The 20188-nt window shown below is 44.5% G+C and overlaps 1 protein-coding gene and 1 long non-coding RNA gene across 2 annotated transcripts in view; one reads left to right on the forward strand and one right to left on the reverse strand.

Moving 5' to 3' along the window:
• Positions 1 to 20188, forward strand: part of LOC308466830 — an 87993-nt gene that overhangs the window by 24846 nt on the left and 42959 nt on the right. The window lies entirely within an intron of this gene.
• LOC308467052 (dynactin subunit 3-like) lies at positions 5738 to 6608 on the reverse strand. The gene has a single exon (XM_080988428.1). It carries the CDS (start codon positions 6598 to 6600, stop codon positions 6025 to 6027), a length of 576 nt encoding a protein of 191 aa, XP_080844554.1. The 5' UTR covers positions 6601 to 6608; the 3' UTR covers positions 5738 to 6024.

Consider the following 20188-nt stretch of genomic DNA (forward strand, 5'->3'; position numbering starts at 1 on the left):
AGTCCATAACAAATTGTTGTTGCTGCTGTTCCATTTATGTATGTCTTAATCGCAAAGAGTGGCTTCTAAGTGGGTTACAAGTATAGAACCATAAATAAAATACACAATAAAGCTTTCCTCTTTCAAATTTTGCTTCAGTTGAACTGTGCTAGCATTTTTAACCAGGAGTTCTGAAGTGCCTGATTCAATATCCCCTTCTGTGGTTTTTGCAGTTCTTGCTGCCATAGTTGGTCCACCTATATCACCCTTGAGGCTTTCGAGTTCTCTGCCCGAAAACTTTCTGTGTACCTGCTGCATGCAGAAAAGCATCCATGCACTTGAATCCTGCTTTGAGTGGGTTTCCCTCTACTTCAGTGGCTGCACAAGCTGTATTTGCAATGGCTACATGCGATGTCACACACAGAGAGACAGGCACCATACCCTCCAACATTTCTCCAATTAAAATTGGGACGTCCTAAGGAAAAGTGGGAAATTCCAGGATGAAATCAGAAACTGGGGTGGCTTCTGTAAATCCAAGACTGTCCCTGGAAAATAGGGACACTTGGAGGGTCTGAGATACACACAATCTCTGGTTTTCTTTCATTAAGGAAAGGCAGTGCTTTTTTCTGGGGGGGATGCAGGGGGACACATACCCCTAAACATTTTGTGAATCTAAGTTAGGCCTCGTTGAGGGGCAGTATTTCAATATGAGTAGGAAAATGAGAGTACAGTCATATCTCGGGTTACAGACGCTTCGGGTTTTGCGTTTTCGGGTTGTGCACCATGCCGAACCCAGAAGTACTGGAACAGGTTACTTCTGGGTTTCGGCGCTCGCACATGCGCAGAAGTGCTATATCGTGCTTTGCGTATGCGCAGAAGCACCAAATTGCAACCTGCGCATGCGCAGACGCAACACTGCGGGTTGCGAACACTGCGGCATGCAAATGTGCCTCCTGCACAGATCACATTCGAGCATCCACTGTACCCCTAAACATTTTTTTAGGAAAAAAGCACTGAGGAAAGGTAAAAATGGATGAGCTCTCAAAAACAGTATGAAGATTCCTTCAGATCCCTCCCCATCTGTTGAAAAAATGTTCAAAGGGAGCTATGTGAATTAGTCTTGCCTCCACAATAGGTGACACACTCGGGGACCACACTATTTGCTCATTCCACTGGCATTAGAAAGGGGTACACATGAACATCTTCTCTGCATGAGGAAGGGGGCCTATTTATGCCAAGTTCCACCCTTACGTAGAGGTCCCATGTAGAGTTCCATCACACACCAGCCCAAAGTGCAGAGGCCATTGCTACTGCACACAGGAGTGGGGTGCGGCTGGCCTGTGCAGACCCACAACCACCCATTCATTCTTTCAAGTGGAATGGGGGGGGGGAGTCACCTGAACATCCCCAAGGTACGTAGGCAGCAGAGGGGCCTCTGTCCAAGCTTAAATGCAGATCATTGGCATCCATGGTCGTTGTATTTGGTGAAGAAAATCTCCATTCACAAGTAGTCTGGCTTTAGGGGCAAGTGGTTCTGTCACAGCTGAAGCATTTCCTGGAGCAAGATCATCTGGCTGGTTGATTGATCACTGCTCAGTCTGAACAGATAACTACAGCATCTGGAAAGTCCATAAAACGCATAGTGCCAGACCTTGGAAGACAGGCAGGGCTTCTGAAAACATTCCAGTGGAGGATCATAGAACACATGCAAGTTCAGAAAAGTTCAGCCAGTGTGTGTGTTGCAGACCAGCCGACATCTTAGCAGTCGCTAGCAGGCCTATTGCACAGATTAGGCTAGGCTTACACGCGGCTCTGTTATATCATGCAGAGAGTTGGAGCCAAATATATTCAAGGAGCACACCAGATGTTCAAGAACCTGCCACCCTCTGGAAGACCATAGCTAGCAAAGTAGACATGATGAGACATACAGGTCTGCTCCAGTTCAACCCATGTCTGCTATGAGGAATGCTTGAAAAAACAGAATGTAAAAGCCTTCCCCCCCGCCTTCATTTTTGGAACCTACATTTTAGCTGTGCTATTTCTGCTTCATAGTTAAATTCTGAGTTGCTTGAAATGTCTGGTGCTCTGGTTCTTTTGACATGGCATTATTCATTGGCAAAGAAGAAAAACGGGGCAAAGCAGAAATGAGCTCATATTGAAATAATACAGGAAGGTGCAGACGGTCAAAATAAGACTCTTATGGCCAACCCATTAGTTTCAAAACAGAAAGTGCAATGTGATCTTTTCCCACTTAAGATGTAGCTCTTGATTCTCATCATCTGGATTGGTCAGGGGCCTTAAAAAAAAAAAAGTACTTTGTGTCAAGAAGCAAGCAACTTGTGTTGCACATAAGCCATGTCAAATCCATCAGTCTGCTATGTATATCCTACAGCTTAACGGTATAAAAACTGAAGCTTAGTGATCATTCAAAACATAAGTTACAAATCCGCTGATTGGACTTTTCCTTCCTCCCATTTTCACAATCCTTGAAGATGTTGTGATCTCCAAAAACCCGTTTTTATTGGATTTTATACCGAAATTATATAAGCAGTGTCAAACTGCCACGAACTTGAGGCACAAACCCATGTTGTCATACTGGGGAAATTGTGGCATGTGTCTCATTGGGGAAAAAGACTTGAGAATTTACCTTCCGTTGGATGCATTTTTCTGCAATTTTCACATGGTCAAATTCCCCTTCGGTTTCCATTTCTCTGTTTTGAAGATGAGTTAGTGGGCACTGCAAATTGTATAGATTTCTCCCGTAGACTCCTACTAGATGAAGTGGGTTGAACGCAGTAAACTACCATTTACTTTGCTGTTTCTAGAAAGCATGCAAATTGCTTTTTGCATATGTTTTTTCACAACAGTCTAAAAGACATTAAAATATAGGCATTTTAGGATATGCAGTTCCACAATACCTTATTTTCTTCTTGTTTAATTACAGTGGTATATTGGTTCCTGAACGGCTTGGTTATTGAACAAATCGGTTCCCGAACACCACAAACCTGGAAGTAAGCATTCCGGTTTGTGAACGTTTTTCAGAAGCTGAACGTCCAAAGCGACTTTCGCAGCTTCCAGTTGAGTGCAGGAAGCTCCTGCAGCCAATTGGAAGCTGTGCCTTGGTTTTCAAATGGTTTTAGGAGTTGAATGGACTCCCGGAATAGATTAAGTTCAAAAACCAAGGTTACCATTGTATATGAAAGCTTTAGTTAATACTGTTGCTCGCCACCCCAATGCATAGCTGTCAACCGTCCCTTAATTGGCAGGAAACTCCCTTATCCCAGTGCCGTGTCCCGCTGCTGTCCCGGATTGATGATGTCCCTTAAATTTCCCGGGTTTCATGCTCGCCCGGCTCAGAAGGGAAGCAGCAGCTCGGGGTCCTCCGCCGAGAGAGAGAGAGAGAGAGTGCATACGAGCTGCCACGTCTCCGTCTCTCCCTTTTCCCCCTCAGGGGCGCATTGTGAAAGACGGGTGGCGGCTGGCAGGCAGGCAGCCCCTCTCATGCAAGGCTTCTGCCACGCTGCCAGGGAAAGCCAGAGGCGGCAGTGGCAGCAGCGGCCTGAGGGGGGAGGAAGAGGAGGGGATGGGGAGGAGCGCAGAAGGGCGGTGTTTCAGCGGCTGCGGTGGCGCCGCAACTGCCTCATGCCAGGCTCACGGGTGGCGTGGGCGAGAGTCTCTCTCCCTCCCTCTCGGGTGGGGAAGGGCCGATGGAACTCATAAGCTAAGCAAAATCCCTTATTTTGGCTGCTGATCCCTTATTTTCGAGGCTGCTGGTCCCTTATTTTCAAATCTGTCAGTTGACAGCTATGCCCCAATCTCCAAGCAACCCAAGAGTCCAGGGATTCCAGGTACTTACCTAGGGTTCATGCTTTCTTTTGAAAACGAGGCAGAGGATCATATTTATACAACCTCAGCCTGTGATTGAGGGGTTCTTGTTTCTCCCATAGCCACAGATTGGGATTCAAGCGAAAAAACATTATGCTCTCTCTCTGCCTTTTCCAGCCTGCAACCTCCCCGCCCCCCAGGTCACATCACAGCCAACCCTGAACTCTAAAACACAGGCTTTTGTCCTTCTAACTATCTAAGAGCAAGAGAAAGGGCCCCAGCCATTTTCTGTCTAGCACAGAGCCCCCTCTCCTTGGCTTTCTTAATGGCCCATCACTTTTGCTATGTTCTCTTAATGGCCCATCACCCAGGCAATTACCTCATCAAGTAAACTAGCATAGCTTATATTTTAGCACTTGCTAAATCCAGGGGTTCAGTGTCTGGCACCCAGTTTAACACTTCAAGCCTTGATAAAATTCTTACTGGATCCAGGAATTATACATATCTGGCATCCCTGAACTCATAGCAACCAGTTTTTCTGCTTGCACAGTGGTTCCCACAGAACCTACAATGGAGGTGCCATTAGAGGCTCATAGATGCCAGTCTCAGAACAATGCACAGCTAAATGATTATTTGGCAGTCCATTTCTGTTCAAATTTTCCTCTGAGAGAGGTGGAAATCTTTCTCATGTGTCATGTTTGTGCCAGAAGGAAGGACTACGGGAGAACCATTTGAGGTTCTATTCCTGGATTTTCAAACTTTTTAAAAGAACAATGCGCAATTCTTTGTGTTATGGAAATAGAAGGGAAAATATGTAACCAGTATTCTACCCAACTACACGGTAAGATATCAACCTGCTACTACTTCCTTTTATACTGACCAGTCACTTGGAATGCATTGGACTGCTTGATAAAACTTTGGCACATGTTTCTTTAATTTCATTTTGGACTACAAGTCAAAGGAATTATTATTATTATTATTATTATTATTATTATTATTATTATTATTAAATTCAGCTTATACACCGCCCTATACCCGGAGGTCTCAGGGCAGTTCACAACAACACCACAACATATACAGTCAAAACAAAAGCAGTAACCCAATAATGTTAACTTATATATTTTAATCAATTAATATAGTGATTAAACATGGTCAGATTTGCATATGTGTAAAGAGAATTTCTGATGCAAAACTCACTTTGTTTTTAAACATAGCACACATTAACAAGGAATGAGAAAGATGAAGAATACATCTTAGGACATTGCTTAATAATTTGCTTATAAAAAACTCTACTGTCTCACGGTGCCTTTTTAGTTAGTTAAACACTTTTTAATTGATTAATATAGGTGGTGAATTAAATACTGCAGCCCTAATTTTATTATACAATTTAGCACTGATCACGTTAGACTGTTTTTATTTAGGCCAGGGTTGGCTAATTTATGGCTGTAGGCTTTGCTAAGCTTCAGGAAGCAGTCTGCCAGCAGTCCGGCAGACAGCAGGCGGGGGAGTGGCTGGCGCGCATGGGGGGGCATGGTGTGCATCCCTGGGGGCATGGTGTGCCGCCTGCAGGGTCGTGGCTTGCGTCTTGGGAGCATGGCGCATCGCCTGCGGGGGCATGGCACCCAGCGCATGGGGGGCAGCCACAATGGCACCCCACCGGGATTGTGGTGCTGGGGGTGGTGCGCTCCCCCACCCCCCTCTTCCTCCTCCAGTGCCGCCAGCCCCTGAAACTCTCAATGTTACTCAGCTACCCAAGAGGGGTGGGGGCCAAGTTTAGCACCTGAGGACATAGCATAATATTTACTAAGGTAGCATTTGCTCTGATAGGCTTTCTAAGTGTAAGGGGGGCGTTTCTTGGGGAGGTTTAGTTTAACTCCTCTCCAAAAGCAGTACCCCTCAGTTTCTTTCTTTCTTTTTCTTTTTTTTTGGGGGGGGTTGTTAGGATTTTATTGTTGTCCACAGTGTGACAGAACATGCTCCTTCAACCTATTGGTTGAGTAAAATAAATAAAAGAGGAAATGATAAGCTGGAAAAGAAATATATACAGACATTGAGCCCCACAGTAAGGCCAGGAAAGGAGAAAATGTGGCTTACAGATGAATACCCATGATATCATTTCTAAGAACCACCAGCAGAGCCTCTGCGAGATTCAAGGAGAATATGAATGGAGGATGCTAGAAAGCCACAGGTGCCAGCTGATACCCAGCTGCCGCTTTGCCCTCACTCGGGCACAGGCTTGACTTGCTTTGCTGCTTCAAGCTGGGTCAGCATTTCGTCCCACTGGACAAACTGTTTAGAAAGAAGAAGTGTCATTTTGTTGTAATCTTCTAGGAGAAACCTGACGTTCTCAGTCACTGCTTCACATTGATCCTGCTGCTGAATGTGGATCTGTGAAAGCCTCTGCAGCTTGGTAGCGTGGTCAGGAGCAGCTTTGATATGTGCACTGTCCAAATATGGCTGCAGGTTGTTGACTTGCTCCAGAAGTGCTGCCTGAGCCAGGATGGACTGCTCTTCTGCTAAAATGAATTGCAGCTTCATAGCATCTGGAATAGCCATTCGATCAATGTACTGGGGATCTAAATATTTTATGACATCTTCAATTTTCTTGAAAAGAATTTTAACTCGCTCTCTTTTGCTTGCAATGTTCCCCAAAGCCACCTGGACTTTAACCAAGCCATCTGCTATCTTTCGGGCCCCCGCCGCGCCTTCACTCCCCGCGGGCGCCCCGAAGACACGCCCCTCCAAGGCGTCGAGCCGGCCCTGAAGCTGCTGCACCTCCACAGCCGCCGCCGCCATCTTGGCAACACCCCCCCCCCCTCAGTTTCTTTCTGCTCAAGTTGTAAACTGTTTTGTTGTGTTTATTCAGTAAAGATTTTATCTCTGGACGTGGTCTGCTTTATTCAAGTGCCTCTGCTAACAACAAGAAGCAGAAGCCCTCTGTTCTTTGGAGAGTGATCTCTGAAAAGCCAGAAGAGCCCTTTATCTCCTGACTGGGAGATAAAATCCCCCTGACTCTGAAAGGATCTAGAGTTCCTCTCTAATGAGTGAGCAGAAGGATCTTTTATCTCTGATCTCAGGGTTAAGCACTACAGCTCAGCGATTAATGTTAAGCCCCTTGGGAGATGCTTACCATCCCTCAATCAGAGGGCTCTTTTACTCAGCTCACGGTGACTTACCAAACCACAGAATATTTACTTACAGCCTGTCCATCACGTGTAAGGAGACTCCATTGCTCTGCAACATTGGCCACCATTTTTAACATTGCCGTATTCCCTTTGAATTCCATATTCAGTGGTGCCTTGGTTCTCGAACTTAATCCATTCCAGGAGCCCATTTGACTCCCGAAACCGTTCAAAAATCAAGGCAGGGCTTCTGATTGGCTGCAGGAGCTTCCTGCATTCAAGCGGAAGCCGCGTCGGACATTCGGCTTCTGAAAAACGTTCGCAAACTGGAACACTTACTTCCCGGTTTGTGGCATTTGGGAGCCGATTTCTTCGACAACTAAGCCGTTCGAGAACCAAGGTACCACTGTATTGGCTGTTTGTTCCCTCTGCCTCCCCTGCCCAAACCAATCCTGACTGAAAATCTATCTTATAATTTATTACTTATACCCTGTCCATCTGGCTGGGCCTCCCCAGCCACTCTGGGCAGCTTCTAACAGGATATTAAAAACACAATAAAAGATCAAACATTAAAAATCTTTCCCCCACCCCTGCACCCGCCACACAAAACCCTGTTGTAGCCCTGCCCCCTTGCTAGTACTAACCATAACAGAGTAAAAACTCATGCTTAAGCATCACTTTTTTCCAACTTCACGTCCTGACTTTCTCCAAAGACCGCTTAATGCCCACTGACTCAGGCCAGAACAAAGAAAGATGTTTGACCCCTCTGAATCACTTCTCATGCGGCAAAGGACGTCCCAGAACTGGGAAGTGGATTCAGCCTGCTTGCACAATCGGCCAGTTGTGAGCAGTTTGGGGGACGGGCACTCCCAGGGGACGAAACTGGCTGGGCCTGCTGGCTTTGTTTGGGTCCACTCCCTGAGGATTAAAAGGTGCATCGTGGCTGATCTTCCACCATCCTCATAGCAATCGTCACAACTTTGATGGTTGAGTAAGCATAGTCTTGGATGGAGGGAAGGTTGTGGCCTCTGCTTACCCCTCCAGAAAATGGGGTATCCTGTTAAAGGGATCCAGGGGAGGTGCTTCTGTCTGGGCGCCCAGGTGGGGTGGAGCCACAGCACTCCCCAAGAGCAATCCAGAGAGAGAGCTACTCTTTGATGTAGGTCAAGAAACCCCCTCTCTTCTGGTTGACCCCATCTTAAGTACTTCCAGTAGGCGGGCCGGAAGGGTTGGGGCCTACCCACCCCTACTACGTCTACTACATCTGTAGTCAAGGTTGTGGCCTGATATGACCCAAAAGTAGAACTTGTGTCTCATTATTTATGGTTTAAGACGGTCCATTGGGCAGGGCATGCAATAGGAATAAAGCAAAGAGACAAGAGGAAAGAAGGTTGTGTGTTAAGTGTTGGTGCATAAGAGTCTGGGAGTCTGTGTCCACTTTGGCCATTCGGATTTTTGATTTGTCCATACCCACCCCTGGCACGCTGTCCTTTGTGGGCTGGCCATGTGGTAATGTGACTTTGAGTCCGAAAGAGTTTAACCTGTTGTTGTTGTTGTTGTTATTTTATTTATACCCCGCCCATCTGGCTGGGTTTCCCCAGCCACTCTGGGTGGCTCCCAACAGAATATTAAAAACACGATAAAACATTAAGCATTAAAAACTTCCCCTTCATGAATCACTGCCTTGTCGTGGCAAAGGGGCTTGAAGAACTCGAAGAAGCTATGAGCTATGCCGTGCAGGGCCATCCAAGACAGGCAAGTCATAGCTAAGAGTTTAGACTAAATGTGATCCACCTGGAGAAGGAACTGGCAAACCACTCCAGTATTTTGCCAAGAAAACTCCATGGACATAAAAAGGGAGAAGTTTTGAGAAGAAAGTGAGAGTTTCCAAGGCATGCTCTGGTTCATGGGGTCACGAAGAGTCAAACATGACTAAGACGACTAAACAACAAATTAAAAACTTCCCTAATCAGGGCTGCCTTCAGATGTCTTCTAAGTCAGATAGTTGTTTATTTCCTTGACATCTGATGGGAGAGTGTGCCACTGGGTGGGCGCCGCTAACAAGAAGGCCCTCTTGCGTGGTTGCTTTAACCTCACTTCTTGCAGTGAGGGAACCGCCAGAAGGCCCTCGACACTGGACCTCAGTGTCCAGGCAGAACAGTGGGGATGGAAACACTCTTTCAGGTATACTGAGCCAAGGCCGTTTAGGGCTTTAAAGGTCAGCACCAACACTTTTGAATTGTGCTCGGAAACATACTGGGAGCCAATGTAGGTCTTTCAGGACTGGTTTATATGGTCTTGGCGGCCACTCCCAGCCACCAGTCTAGCTGCCACATACTGGATTAGTTGTAGTTTCTGGGTCACCTTCAAAGGTAGCCCCACGTAGAGTGCATTGCAGTAGTCCAAGCGGGAGATAACTAGAGAATGCAGCACTCTGGCAAGACAGTCCGCAGGCAGGTAGGGTCTCAGCCTGCATACCAAATGGAGCTGGTAGACAGCTGCCCTGAACGCAGAATTGACCTGCACCTCCATGGACAGCTGTAAGTCCAAAATGACTCCCAGGCTGCGCATCTGGTCCTTCAGAGGCACAATTACCTCATTCAGGACCAGGGAGTCCTCTACACCTGCCCGCCCCCTGTCTCCCAAAAACTTGAATCTGTCTTGTCAGGATTCAACCTCAAACTGTTAGCTGCTATCCATCCACCAACCACCTCCAGGCACTCACACAGGATATTCATCACCTTCACTGGTTCTGATTTAAAAGTGAGGTAGAGCTGGGTGTCATTCACATACTGATAAACACCCAGCCCAACCCCGATGATGATCTCCGCTTATGAGACTGAGTCTTCTGGGGACTGGAGCTGATGTTCACAGCAAGTTCCTTTGCGATGTACAGATCCCATTAGGCGGAGATTTGAAAGCTAATCTCGACAGGAAAAAGTAACCTAATGTACAAAAATAATACTGGCTTCTGGTTTGGAAAGGTTTGCTTTGGGGGACGGGGATAAGAAAAGTTCAGGGTAGATCCCATTTCATGTTAACTGTGCCAGCTGTGAAACTTGGCAGCGGCGCACATGGCAGGCTGCCAGTAGATAGAAAGGCTGTGCTTTAAGCTGGGATGCTCTTCTTAGGATTTCTTCGTGGCCTTCTCGTGAGCAAACAAGATTTCCAGGTAAACTTACTCATAAACACAGCAGCTGTGAATAATCATTGAAGACCGGCTGGTGGAAGACTGGCTGGTAGCCATATCCTCTTAGTACAGAACAGTGGAAGGATGTCCATAGTGTTTCTTACACCTCATACCATTAAAATGAATGAGTACTGGGTATCTGTGAGTCATGATAATTCCATTTGGTCACTGAGCACACATTGCTGTCTGTACAAAAGAGGGTGAACAGACTTGGTTCTCTTCATTTTGCCTCTGGTGTTGGCCTAGCCTACTCATTAATGCTTCAAATTTGTACACAGCTTTTCAACATCTGTTCACCAAGTGTCCTAAAAAAGAAACAGAAAACAGTTTTGTAATAACAAATCCAATGCTAGCTATATTATCCTTTTAACCAGTTGGTTAAAACCAGGAGCTGTGATAAATCCAGGGTTTTTCCATCTGGAACTTGCCGGAACTCAGCTCCAGCACCTCTCAGGTGGGCACCATTGTTCTAAGACAATGAGGGAGGTGTTCATGGTGAGTTCTGGCACTACTTTTTCTAGAAAAATAGCACCGGATAAATCACTTCACTTTTCCAACTATCATAGCAAAGACACATGGGGTGAGAGGGACCTGCCATAGCTATGATTTTAGATTCGGACTGGTTAAGTGCAACAGAGACCTCATTGGCCAGAGCAGATTGAAAGAAATGTTTGTGGAGCGTTTCTGAATTCCAGAAGAAGTATAAAATGTCTGTGAGTCAGGAAAGAGTGTGTGACTTTGAGATTTGGGGTGGGCTTAGATGTTCTTCTTGGGAGGGCTGTGCCCCAGTAGCCCTAGTGGACCAGTTTCCTTCGCTTCCTGGTCAGGAAATAGCTCTATCCATTCCTTAAGTTGTTACTTTAAGCACCCTCTCATGTTCAGTCATAATTGCTAGTGGTTCGTTCCACCAGTGTAAAGGTGCTAGTGACCTTGAAAAATCCACCGAGGGCAATTTCTAAAGTAGTAAAGTCCAGGGCAGCCTGTACAGCACAGCTTCCTTCTTGAAAGTAGAGATTCAAGAGATGCTATGTCATTTCATAATAATCTTTTCAGTTAGCACTGTAGGTGGATTTTACTGAGGTGCAGAAACAAGAATGTATGGATAAGCAATGCTAGATTCATAGGCACACATAGGGGGTGTGTTGCATGTGCCCTCACACACCATTTTTTTAATTAAAAAAACGGGGATCATGGGAAACCAAGAGAGAGAGATGTAGGCAGAATACAAAGGCTGGAAAGGATCTAGAATGGATCTGCAGTTTCTGCCCGCATCTCTCTGGAAGTTGTGGGGTGATTTGCTCCAGCAACACCGATAAGGGAGGAGGAGGGACTCTCTCTTCTGCAAGCAGAACCTGGAGATCCATTCCAGTCTTTTTCTTCTGCCTGCTTCTGTCTCTGTCTCGTGGCTCTGTTTCTGTCTGAGCTCCACTGACCACCTTTTGTGGAGAGACATCTATGAGGATGAGGAGCTGCTTTTGTGGTTCGCAAGCAAGGTGGAGGAGAGGTCATCTCTGCAGGGAAAATCTCCTGTTTTGGACTTCTGGACCACTCTTGTCGTAGTTGTTTTGTTAGTTTTTTGCCTCTTACTTCTTCCTTCCCCTTACTTGTTTGCCTTAGCATTCCCTCCACCCCACACACACACCCTATCTTCTTGTTTTGTTGAAATAAATAATCCCTGTGTGCACACCCAAATTAAATTTGTTGCTCAAGCCTATGACTTGATTAAAAAAAAAGCAGCACCCCATATCTGCACCCCTCAAGCTGCTCCCAGTGACAGAAATGAAGGCATCTCACTCATAAAAACACAAAGGTTCAGGGGTCCCACGGTAGAAAGTGGGAAATTCATTGTTTGGCTGTATTTGTCATAGTGTCAATGGAGTTGTTTTACTGAGATTTTTAAGACAATGAACAACATTTATTTTAAATAAACTTTTATTTTTGACTTCCAGCCCAATGTAGCTTTGTATGTCTGTAGATCTGCTCCATAAATTATAACGTAGTTGTTGCACATATGTTGATTTTTTTTACAGCAAATTAAAAACATGTGTGACTAAATGTGTAATGTTTAATATGAAAAGTGAACAGATTTGACTTAGCACTTCTCAGCACATGCCAAAACATTCCAATAGTATTAATTCACCGAGCACTTGGCAGTAAGGAAGGGCTTATAATTGAAAAAGGCCACCCTTTAATTTTCAAGTGATAAACCTGCAAACATTGCTTTCAATTGATAACTGCTGGACATATTTTTTTTCTTCCTTAGCTTTTATGCCAGAAACAGGATGCCATTGCATTGATGTGGATAATGGCAGAAGAACACACTGAAGCAGACTTTGGTTGGTGACTTGTTGACTGAAATCAGTTTAGAGAATTGGACATTGGACATACTTCCCTCCCCTACCCCCCAAGGCCCTCTGCTATGCTTTACTATAAGATAACACTTTTACTACTTTATTGATTGATTTATTTATGTGTTGAAGGGCAGATGGGGCTCATCAGCCTGGGAAGGTGGTCCCTCTAGGAGAAGGAAAATTCTGATCCTAAACCTCCATTGCCTTGTGGGGTATCTTCAGGAGAAGAAAAGGCTAAGGAGTGGCATACAAAGGATGAACAAGTTAAATCAGTGATGATAGATTGGGCAAGAGATGTGGGACATAACATAATGTTTCAAGACTGGTAAAGACTGTGGAAGAAAGGGGTCAAGTTCACTGCATGTACAGTGTTAAAGGAAAATATAATGAAAATGATGTATAGATGGTATTTGACTCCTGTAAAATTAGCAACGATTTACCATAACAGTGATAATTTATGTTGGTACTTTTTATCACATGTGGTGGACCTGCCCCAAGGTGAAAGACTTCTGGGAGAAGATTTATAATAAACTTTAAAAAATGTTGAAATATGCATTTAGTAAGAAACCAGAGGCCTTTCTTCTTGGAATAACAGGTTTGGAATTGCCCAAGAAAGATGTTAAATTATTTTTGTATGCCACAACTGCTGCTCGAATTTTATTAGCTAAGAACTGGGAAACACAAGAAGTACCAACAGTGGAAGATTGGCAGATGAAGATGATGGACTTTTCGGAGCTAGCTGACCTGACTGGAAGAGTCCATGACCAGAAGAAGGAAGACTATCAGGAAGAATGGATGAAATTTAAAGACTATTTAGTTAAATATGTTAAGTTAAATTAACTGGAGAAGCTTGCAAATAACAGATAGGCTTAGGATATAATTAGGTAATGAGATGAATTAATATGTTTAATACTGAATTGGAAAGGAAAATATAATGATGTTAAGTGAATAAGTTAATTTTATAAGAATTGCGGTTTTGGAAACCATTAAAATGATATACACTGAAATTCAACCAGGGGGATACGAGGAAGTCACTTAACAATGTTATTAAGCTTGGTTTAAATACGGTTGAAATTTATGTTTGTTTGTTTAAAAAATTATTTGGAAAATCAATTTAAAAAATTGGGGGGGGGGGGAGTAAACTGTCCACAAATCTGGAGTGGAGTCCCTAAGATGGCTGGATCGTGTCTTGTACGCCTCCTTCCGGCAACTCCTGCAGCCAAGCTGGTGCCAGATGTATTGCTCTGCTTTCCTCTGGACCACATCATCAAGGCTGAAAGGGAGGTATTGTCATCTGGGCAGCCCAGGACCTCCATACGCAATGCCCAGGCTTGTGCCACTTTGAAAGAAATATGGCCTGGTTGTCTTGGCCCCAGTGGCTAGAAAGTCTTCCTGTCAACATCCCAGTTTGAGACAGTAGCTTTCAGAGAAGTGGCTTCTCAGGGATTAGTTCCAACAGCATTCTTCTGCACTAAGGAGGATTTGAATGACACACTTCCTTCCCCTGCAACCTTCTGCCCTCTTCCCATGGGATTTCTATAAACACATGCTTCCCACATATGATGAGCATGAGGCTGACTCCAGATGGCAAGGGGGTGGGGGGTGGGAATCACATAAAAGCCATCCATGTCAGGGAACTCTTCCCTGGGGGTTCTGTCAAGACCACATGTGAGCTGGGAGTTTATTCTTGCTAGCAAAGTTATGGGTGCTGGCAGGGGCTTTGTTTTGCTCAGCATAGCCTCATTGGTTGCCACCTGGAAAATACATAATTGCCAAAGTGTTTATTATCTGGCTTGGAAAACAAACAAGAGAGGAACTCTTGGAGCACACCATGTCCTAAGTTCATCACAAGTTGGCTTTTATAGCAGATCCAGTGGTGTCTTTTTTCGATGGCTACAATTACTGGCTTAAAACAGGGGATTGGGCTACAAGCTCAAGTGTAGAGACTGGAAGCCAACTTTCATGCACACCTCTGAATGATACATATGTGTGATGAGAAAAGGAAAGAATCTCTCTATTTCACATGCTGTGATCAGTTACCATTGGAATTTTGGGAGCTTGACCATTCAGAACATCTGAGATGTGCCAGTTAATAGATTGGGTGGTCCGTAAAAGCAGTATCAGCAGTTGATTTTTTCTGGTACAAAGGGCATAGAAATGAAAACATGTGTATGCAATACTGTGGATGTCTGAGTGCCCAGATTCCCCCCCCCCCCCGCCCCAATCAGCATGAATCACCCTTATTGCAAATTAGTGTTTCTTGCTTTGCATGACAACATGTCTTTTAAGAGCAATGAGTCTGTGTAATAGGATTATATCACAATATTATATAAGTTTATTGCTTTAGAATCCCATTTATATGGGACATGCACTTCTGATCAGACTGCCGGACTCTCTCTGTGAAGGAAAGCATGAAGCAATCAGATCAGAAAATAAGCTATGCAGGGGCTTCCATTTTTCCATGTTCCATCAGTAGTGAAATGCCAGCGTAAGCTAATTCATTGACTGTCTTCTGATTCAAATTATTTTCCATGGGCAGCATGGACCAGTTTTGGGCGAGCCAGACAGAAAGGATGACTCATATTTGCAGGAACAGAAGAGTTATAAGCAATGCTCAGCTTTGTTTATTTATAATATGAATATCCCATTGTTCTTTCCTCAGGATCCTCAGAGTGCCAACAGTTAATATGCCACACTTTCAAATAACTAAGATTTAACTTGACCTCTCACTTATTGTACATCATAAGTTAGCCTTTCCATAAGGACAATAAGGTGTCATATACGTGGGTGGGGCTGTGGTCTAAACCACTGAGCCTCTTCGGCTTGCCGATCAGATGATTGGCTGTTCAAATCTGGGCGGCGGGGTGAGCTCCCATTGCTCTGTCCAAGCTTCTGCCAACCTAGCAGTTCGAAAGCACACAGTGCAAGTAGATAAATAGGTACTGCTACGGCGAGAAGGTAAACAGCATTTCTATGTGCTCTGGCTTCCCTAACGGTGTTCCACTGTGCCAGAAGCGGTTTAGTCATGCTGGCTGCATGACCCGGAAAGCTGTCTGTGGACAAATCTGGTCCTTCCTTAAAGAGGGCTCGTATTGCGGTGAGACCTGGAAGCTGACACCCTGTGTTGTGGGTGGGTACGATTGGTCAGCCACAACACCCAATTGGTAGGTCCCTCGTGGCTGGATGCAATCTGGCCAATGGGATGCAGTCCAAATGGTTCGAGTGACCTATTTATACCCATACATGTGACCCAGGGATTCCTCTTTTGGCGTGTGCATTTGGAACACCCGCCCACCTCTCCCTACTTTTAGGGCTTTGCCTTTGACCTTGCTATGCCACCGTGTGTCATCTGTCATTGGGACAGGGGCATGGCAGGAATTTTTCCCACTTGGCTGATTGGCTGTTGCCATTTGGGTTTCGCCTGCCGCGTAGCAAATCGTCACAACTTGTAAGGTTGCGGATAGGCTCTGGTTCAGGTGATAGGGATGGAAGAACGCTCTCGCCATCCCTATGTGAAGGGTATTCCATTAAAGGAATCCAGGGACTCGATGGTTTGGTCAACCCCTGTGATGGGGTTGTGCCTGTGCCTGAGTCCAGGGAGACATTTGGGTGACGGAGATAGCCTGTTCCCAGCTTTCTGCTTATCCAGGTGTTCACCCTTGGCTGACCTATGCTGGAACCCTTGGTCAGCGCTACCTGCATGGCAGGGAGCTAGTTGAACCAGAGCCTATGCAACCAGTCACTTTCTGTGATCATTAAAGTTGTGGCCTAAATTCTGCCAAAAACCAAAACCAAAATTTGAGTCATGTGTGAATTTATTTAGGGGGAGCTTTCTGGGTCTGAACATGCAAATGCCGGCTCCCTTGGCCTGAAAGCAAGATGAGTGCCTGCAACCTCACAGTCGCCTTTGACTGGACGTAACCATCCAGGGATCCTTTACCTTTTACCTATTTCATAAGCAACTACAGGATAAACACAGGATAGATTGTGGCTAACAGTGTGTGTACACTGTTTCCCAACTCAGCAGTGGGAGCACACTGGATGCAGAGTAGACGAGAGTGTGTGCCCAACCATTGATTCTTGGACAGAAAACATGTAATAGGATCTTCACCATAGTAACGAGCATTGTTGGGTTTTACAGTGCTATATTGTGCCATGTTGCAACACCAGTTAGATTCTACCTCCAGCTGATTGCAGAAAAGTAATGACTTAGTGTGACTTAGCCTTAGTGTGAAAGCAACCCAGGAGACAAGGACTTCTGTCATAATCCAGAATACAGACCTGAACCAGTTTCTTCATGTGCACTCCCCAGCATCCGATTCAATGAGACCCAAGACTTTGGAATGGTGTGTTCAAGATTAGTATGGACGCCAAAGGGAACATCAATGTGCAGCCGTTGTTCACACATTCCTTGGCTTCATAATGCTGTTGTTGTTTTTTCTAACAAGGGAACACATGGCACCTCACCTTAACTCTTTGGCATGTTCATTGTGATAAAAAATCCTGAAGGACACCTCCTTGCCAATTTTCTGACTAGCTAACTTGCTGGAATCTTACGTGCTATTTTCATTCCAAAAGAGTTAGTGCAACAGTTTTGAATGCTTCCATATGTGAGTGATTTCAAAGGCTTAATACACACACACACACATTGTCAGTGCAGTTTAAGCTCCCTTTCTAAGGCATGACACAAAGCAAATATAGCAATTTGAAAAAGAGGGGAAACGATCAGAGACTGTAATCACGAACAGCTGTACTATTCAGCATTTCAGATCAAGGGTGGGTGGCTAAATTATGAATTTGTCATCGTCAAACTATAAAACAAAGTTAGGAGTTGTCTGTTGATAAGTGACAGAACCAGATTTGTCATACACATGGTCCTCAGGGCTCTCAAGCTTAATTGGGGGGGTCATGTTCATCACCTGTACTTTTTCTACATGGTTGATATAATAACCATGTCAATTAAAATAAAAAAAATCCTTCCAGTAGCACCTTTAAGACCAACTAAGTTAGTTCTTGGTATAAGCTTTCGTGTGCATGCACACTTCTTCAGATACACTGAAACAGAAGTTACCAGATCCTTCTATATATTGAGAAGGTGGGGAGGGGTATTACTTAGAAGGGTGGTGGGAATCGGAGATTGGCAGATAGCTGAGATGAGCCTGTTGACGACTCTTAACGACTGTAATAGGTCTTACAGGAAAAGGCAAGGGGTGAGAAGGTGAGAAATGGCTTAGTCATGTATAATGAGATAAGAATCCGATGTTTGGACACTACTATAAAAATACAGGATGGACACATAGACACCACCTTATACCGTAAACCAACTGACCGACAAACATATCTACATGCCTCTAGCTACCATCCCAAACATACCAAACAGTCCATTGTATATAGCCAGGCACTACGTTACAGCCGCATCTGTTCCAATTCTACAGACAGAGACTCTCACCTAAGAGATCTACAGCAAACCTTCTCAGAACTAAAATACCCAGCAGATGAAGTTAGACAACAGATCAACAGAGCCAGACTGATACCCAGAGAGAACTTGCTGCAAGACAGACCCAAAAAAGAAAATAACAGAACTCCACTAGTCATCACATACAGCTCCCAAGTTAAAACAGTTCAACGCATCATCAGAGATCTACAACCTCTCCTGGACAATGACAGTTCTCTTTCTCAAGCTCTGGGAGGAAGACCTTTCATTGCCTACAGACAGCCACCCAATCTTAAACAACTCCTAACCCACAATAATACTACAACCAGACTTAACACGGACACTGGCACCAGAGCCTGCAATAAACCCAGATGCCAACTTTGCTGCCACATACACCCGGACAACACCATTACTGGCCCCAACAACATCACACATACCATCTCGGGACTATTTAATTGCTCATCGTCTAACATTGTGTATGCCATCAAATGCCAACAGTGTCCTTCAGCTCTCTATATTGGACAAACAGGCCAAACCTTACGCCAAAGAATAAACGGACATAAATCTGACATCAAGAATCACAAAACAGAGAAACCAGTAGGAGAACACTTCAATCTCCCAGGACATTCTATACAAGATCTCAAAGTAGCTGTTTTACTACAAAGGAATTTCAGAAATAGACTGGAAAGAGAAGCTGCTGAATTACAACTCATTACCAAACTTAAAACAATGGAGAAACCTGGTCTGAACAGAGACATCGGATTCTTATCTCATTGTACATGACTAAGCCATTTCTCACCTTCTCACCCCTTGCCTTTTCCTGTAAGACCTATTACAGTCGTTAAGAGTCGTCAACAGGCTCATCTCAGCTATCTGCCAATCTCCGATTCCCACCACCCTTCTAAGTAATACCCCTCCCCACCTTCTCAATATATAGAAGGATCTGGTAACTTCTGTTTCAGTGTATCTGAAGAAGTGTGCATGCACACGAAAGCTTATACCAAGAACTAACTTAGTTGGTCTTAAAGGTGCTACTGGAAGGATTTTTTTTATTTTGACTATGGCAGACCAACACGGCTACCTATCTGTAACTGGAACCATGTCAATTAAAATAGCTCTCAAACAGTCAAGGGCATACATTTAATTTTTTGATTTGAGAATGTCTTAATTGTGTCTCTTCTAACCTTCCTAGCTGCCAGGTCAAAATCTGAAGACGTGCACAGGTCTTTGGCTTCTGGCTCTCAAAGGAACTGAATAATCTGTTCCAGAAAATGGTCTGAAAGCACTTCACACAGTCTACTACTGAACCTGTACAGGTCTGAATGCATAGTTGCCTTAATAGTGGCTGTTCTTAAGACGGAAATTATTCAGAGAAAAAACAAATTTTGATGGTATGGAATAGGAAGGCTCTCCCCACTAATGGACTCCCCTTTTATCATAAGGATCCACACCAATGCCATTGATGGCTTATCCATACTTCCTTCCTTGCAATCTCTCATGCCAGAAGTCTGATTTTGCATTCTATGTCACAAACAAGGGTGAGGGTCACCGAGGGCCGATACCATAATGCAACACAAACTAGACTGATGCCTTATTCCATCAAAATGAAAGGTCAGGTCAAGCATTCTCCTATTACAGATCTTTTAATTATCGCTAGAATACTCTTCTGGCTGTAACATAAAGAAACTGCATTATTGCTACTATGGTGTTATAGCACTGTGGCACAGTAATAAATTAACATTATACCAGCATGGTATTTTAATCCTTTACTTCTCTTTCACAAAGGAAAATAAAAAGGAAGAAATGTGTTTTAGCTATGATTACATGTTTGCTTATGCCATGGGGATCATAAAATGGAACCTACCACACTGAATATGTGCTGAATTTCAAAAGGCTGCTCAGGTGGCTTGGAGATCCCAATTTCTCACCTGCACCAGCTATGTTACAACCACTGCTGTTGACGGGATAAAGAGAAATGTACAAAGAGGTCTGCCAAGTGCTAGGTGAACGGGCATACCCTCCAACATTTCTCTGATGAAAATAGGGACGTCTCATTCCATAATGATAATTTTACTATTGATACCCCACACATCTTACTGGGTTGCCTCAGCACTCTCGGCAGCTCCCAACATATATAAAAACATAATAAAACATTTTAAAAACTTCCCTACTACCTGCAGAAGGCCCGGGGGTTAGATAACTCCATACCCTCCAACATTTCTCCAAAGAAAATAGGGACATCTTAAGGAAAAGCGGGACATTCCAGGATCAAATCAGAAACTGGGAC

Source organism: Podarcis pityusensis (genome assembly GCF_964106645.2).
Source record: "Podarcis pityusensis genome assembly, chromosome: 17".
NCBI classification, from domain to species: Eukaryota; Metazoa; Chordata; class Lepidosauria; order Squamata; family Lacertidae; genus Podarcis; species Podarcis pityusensis.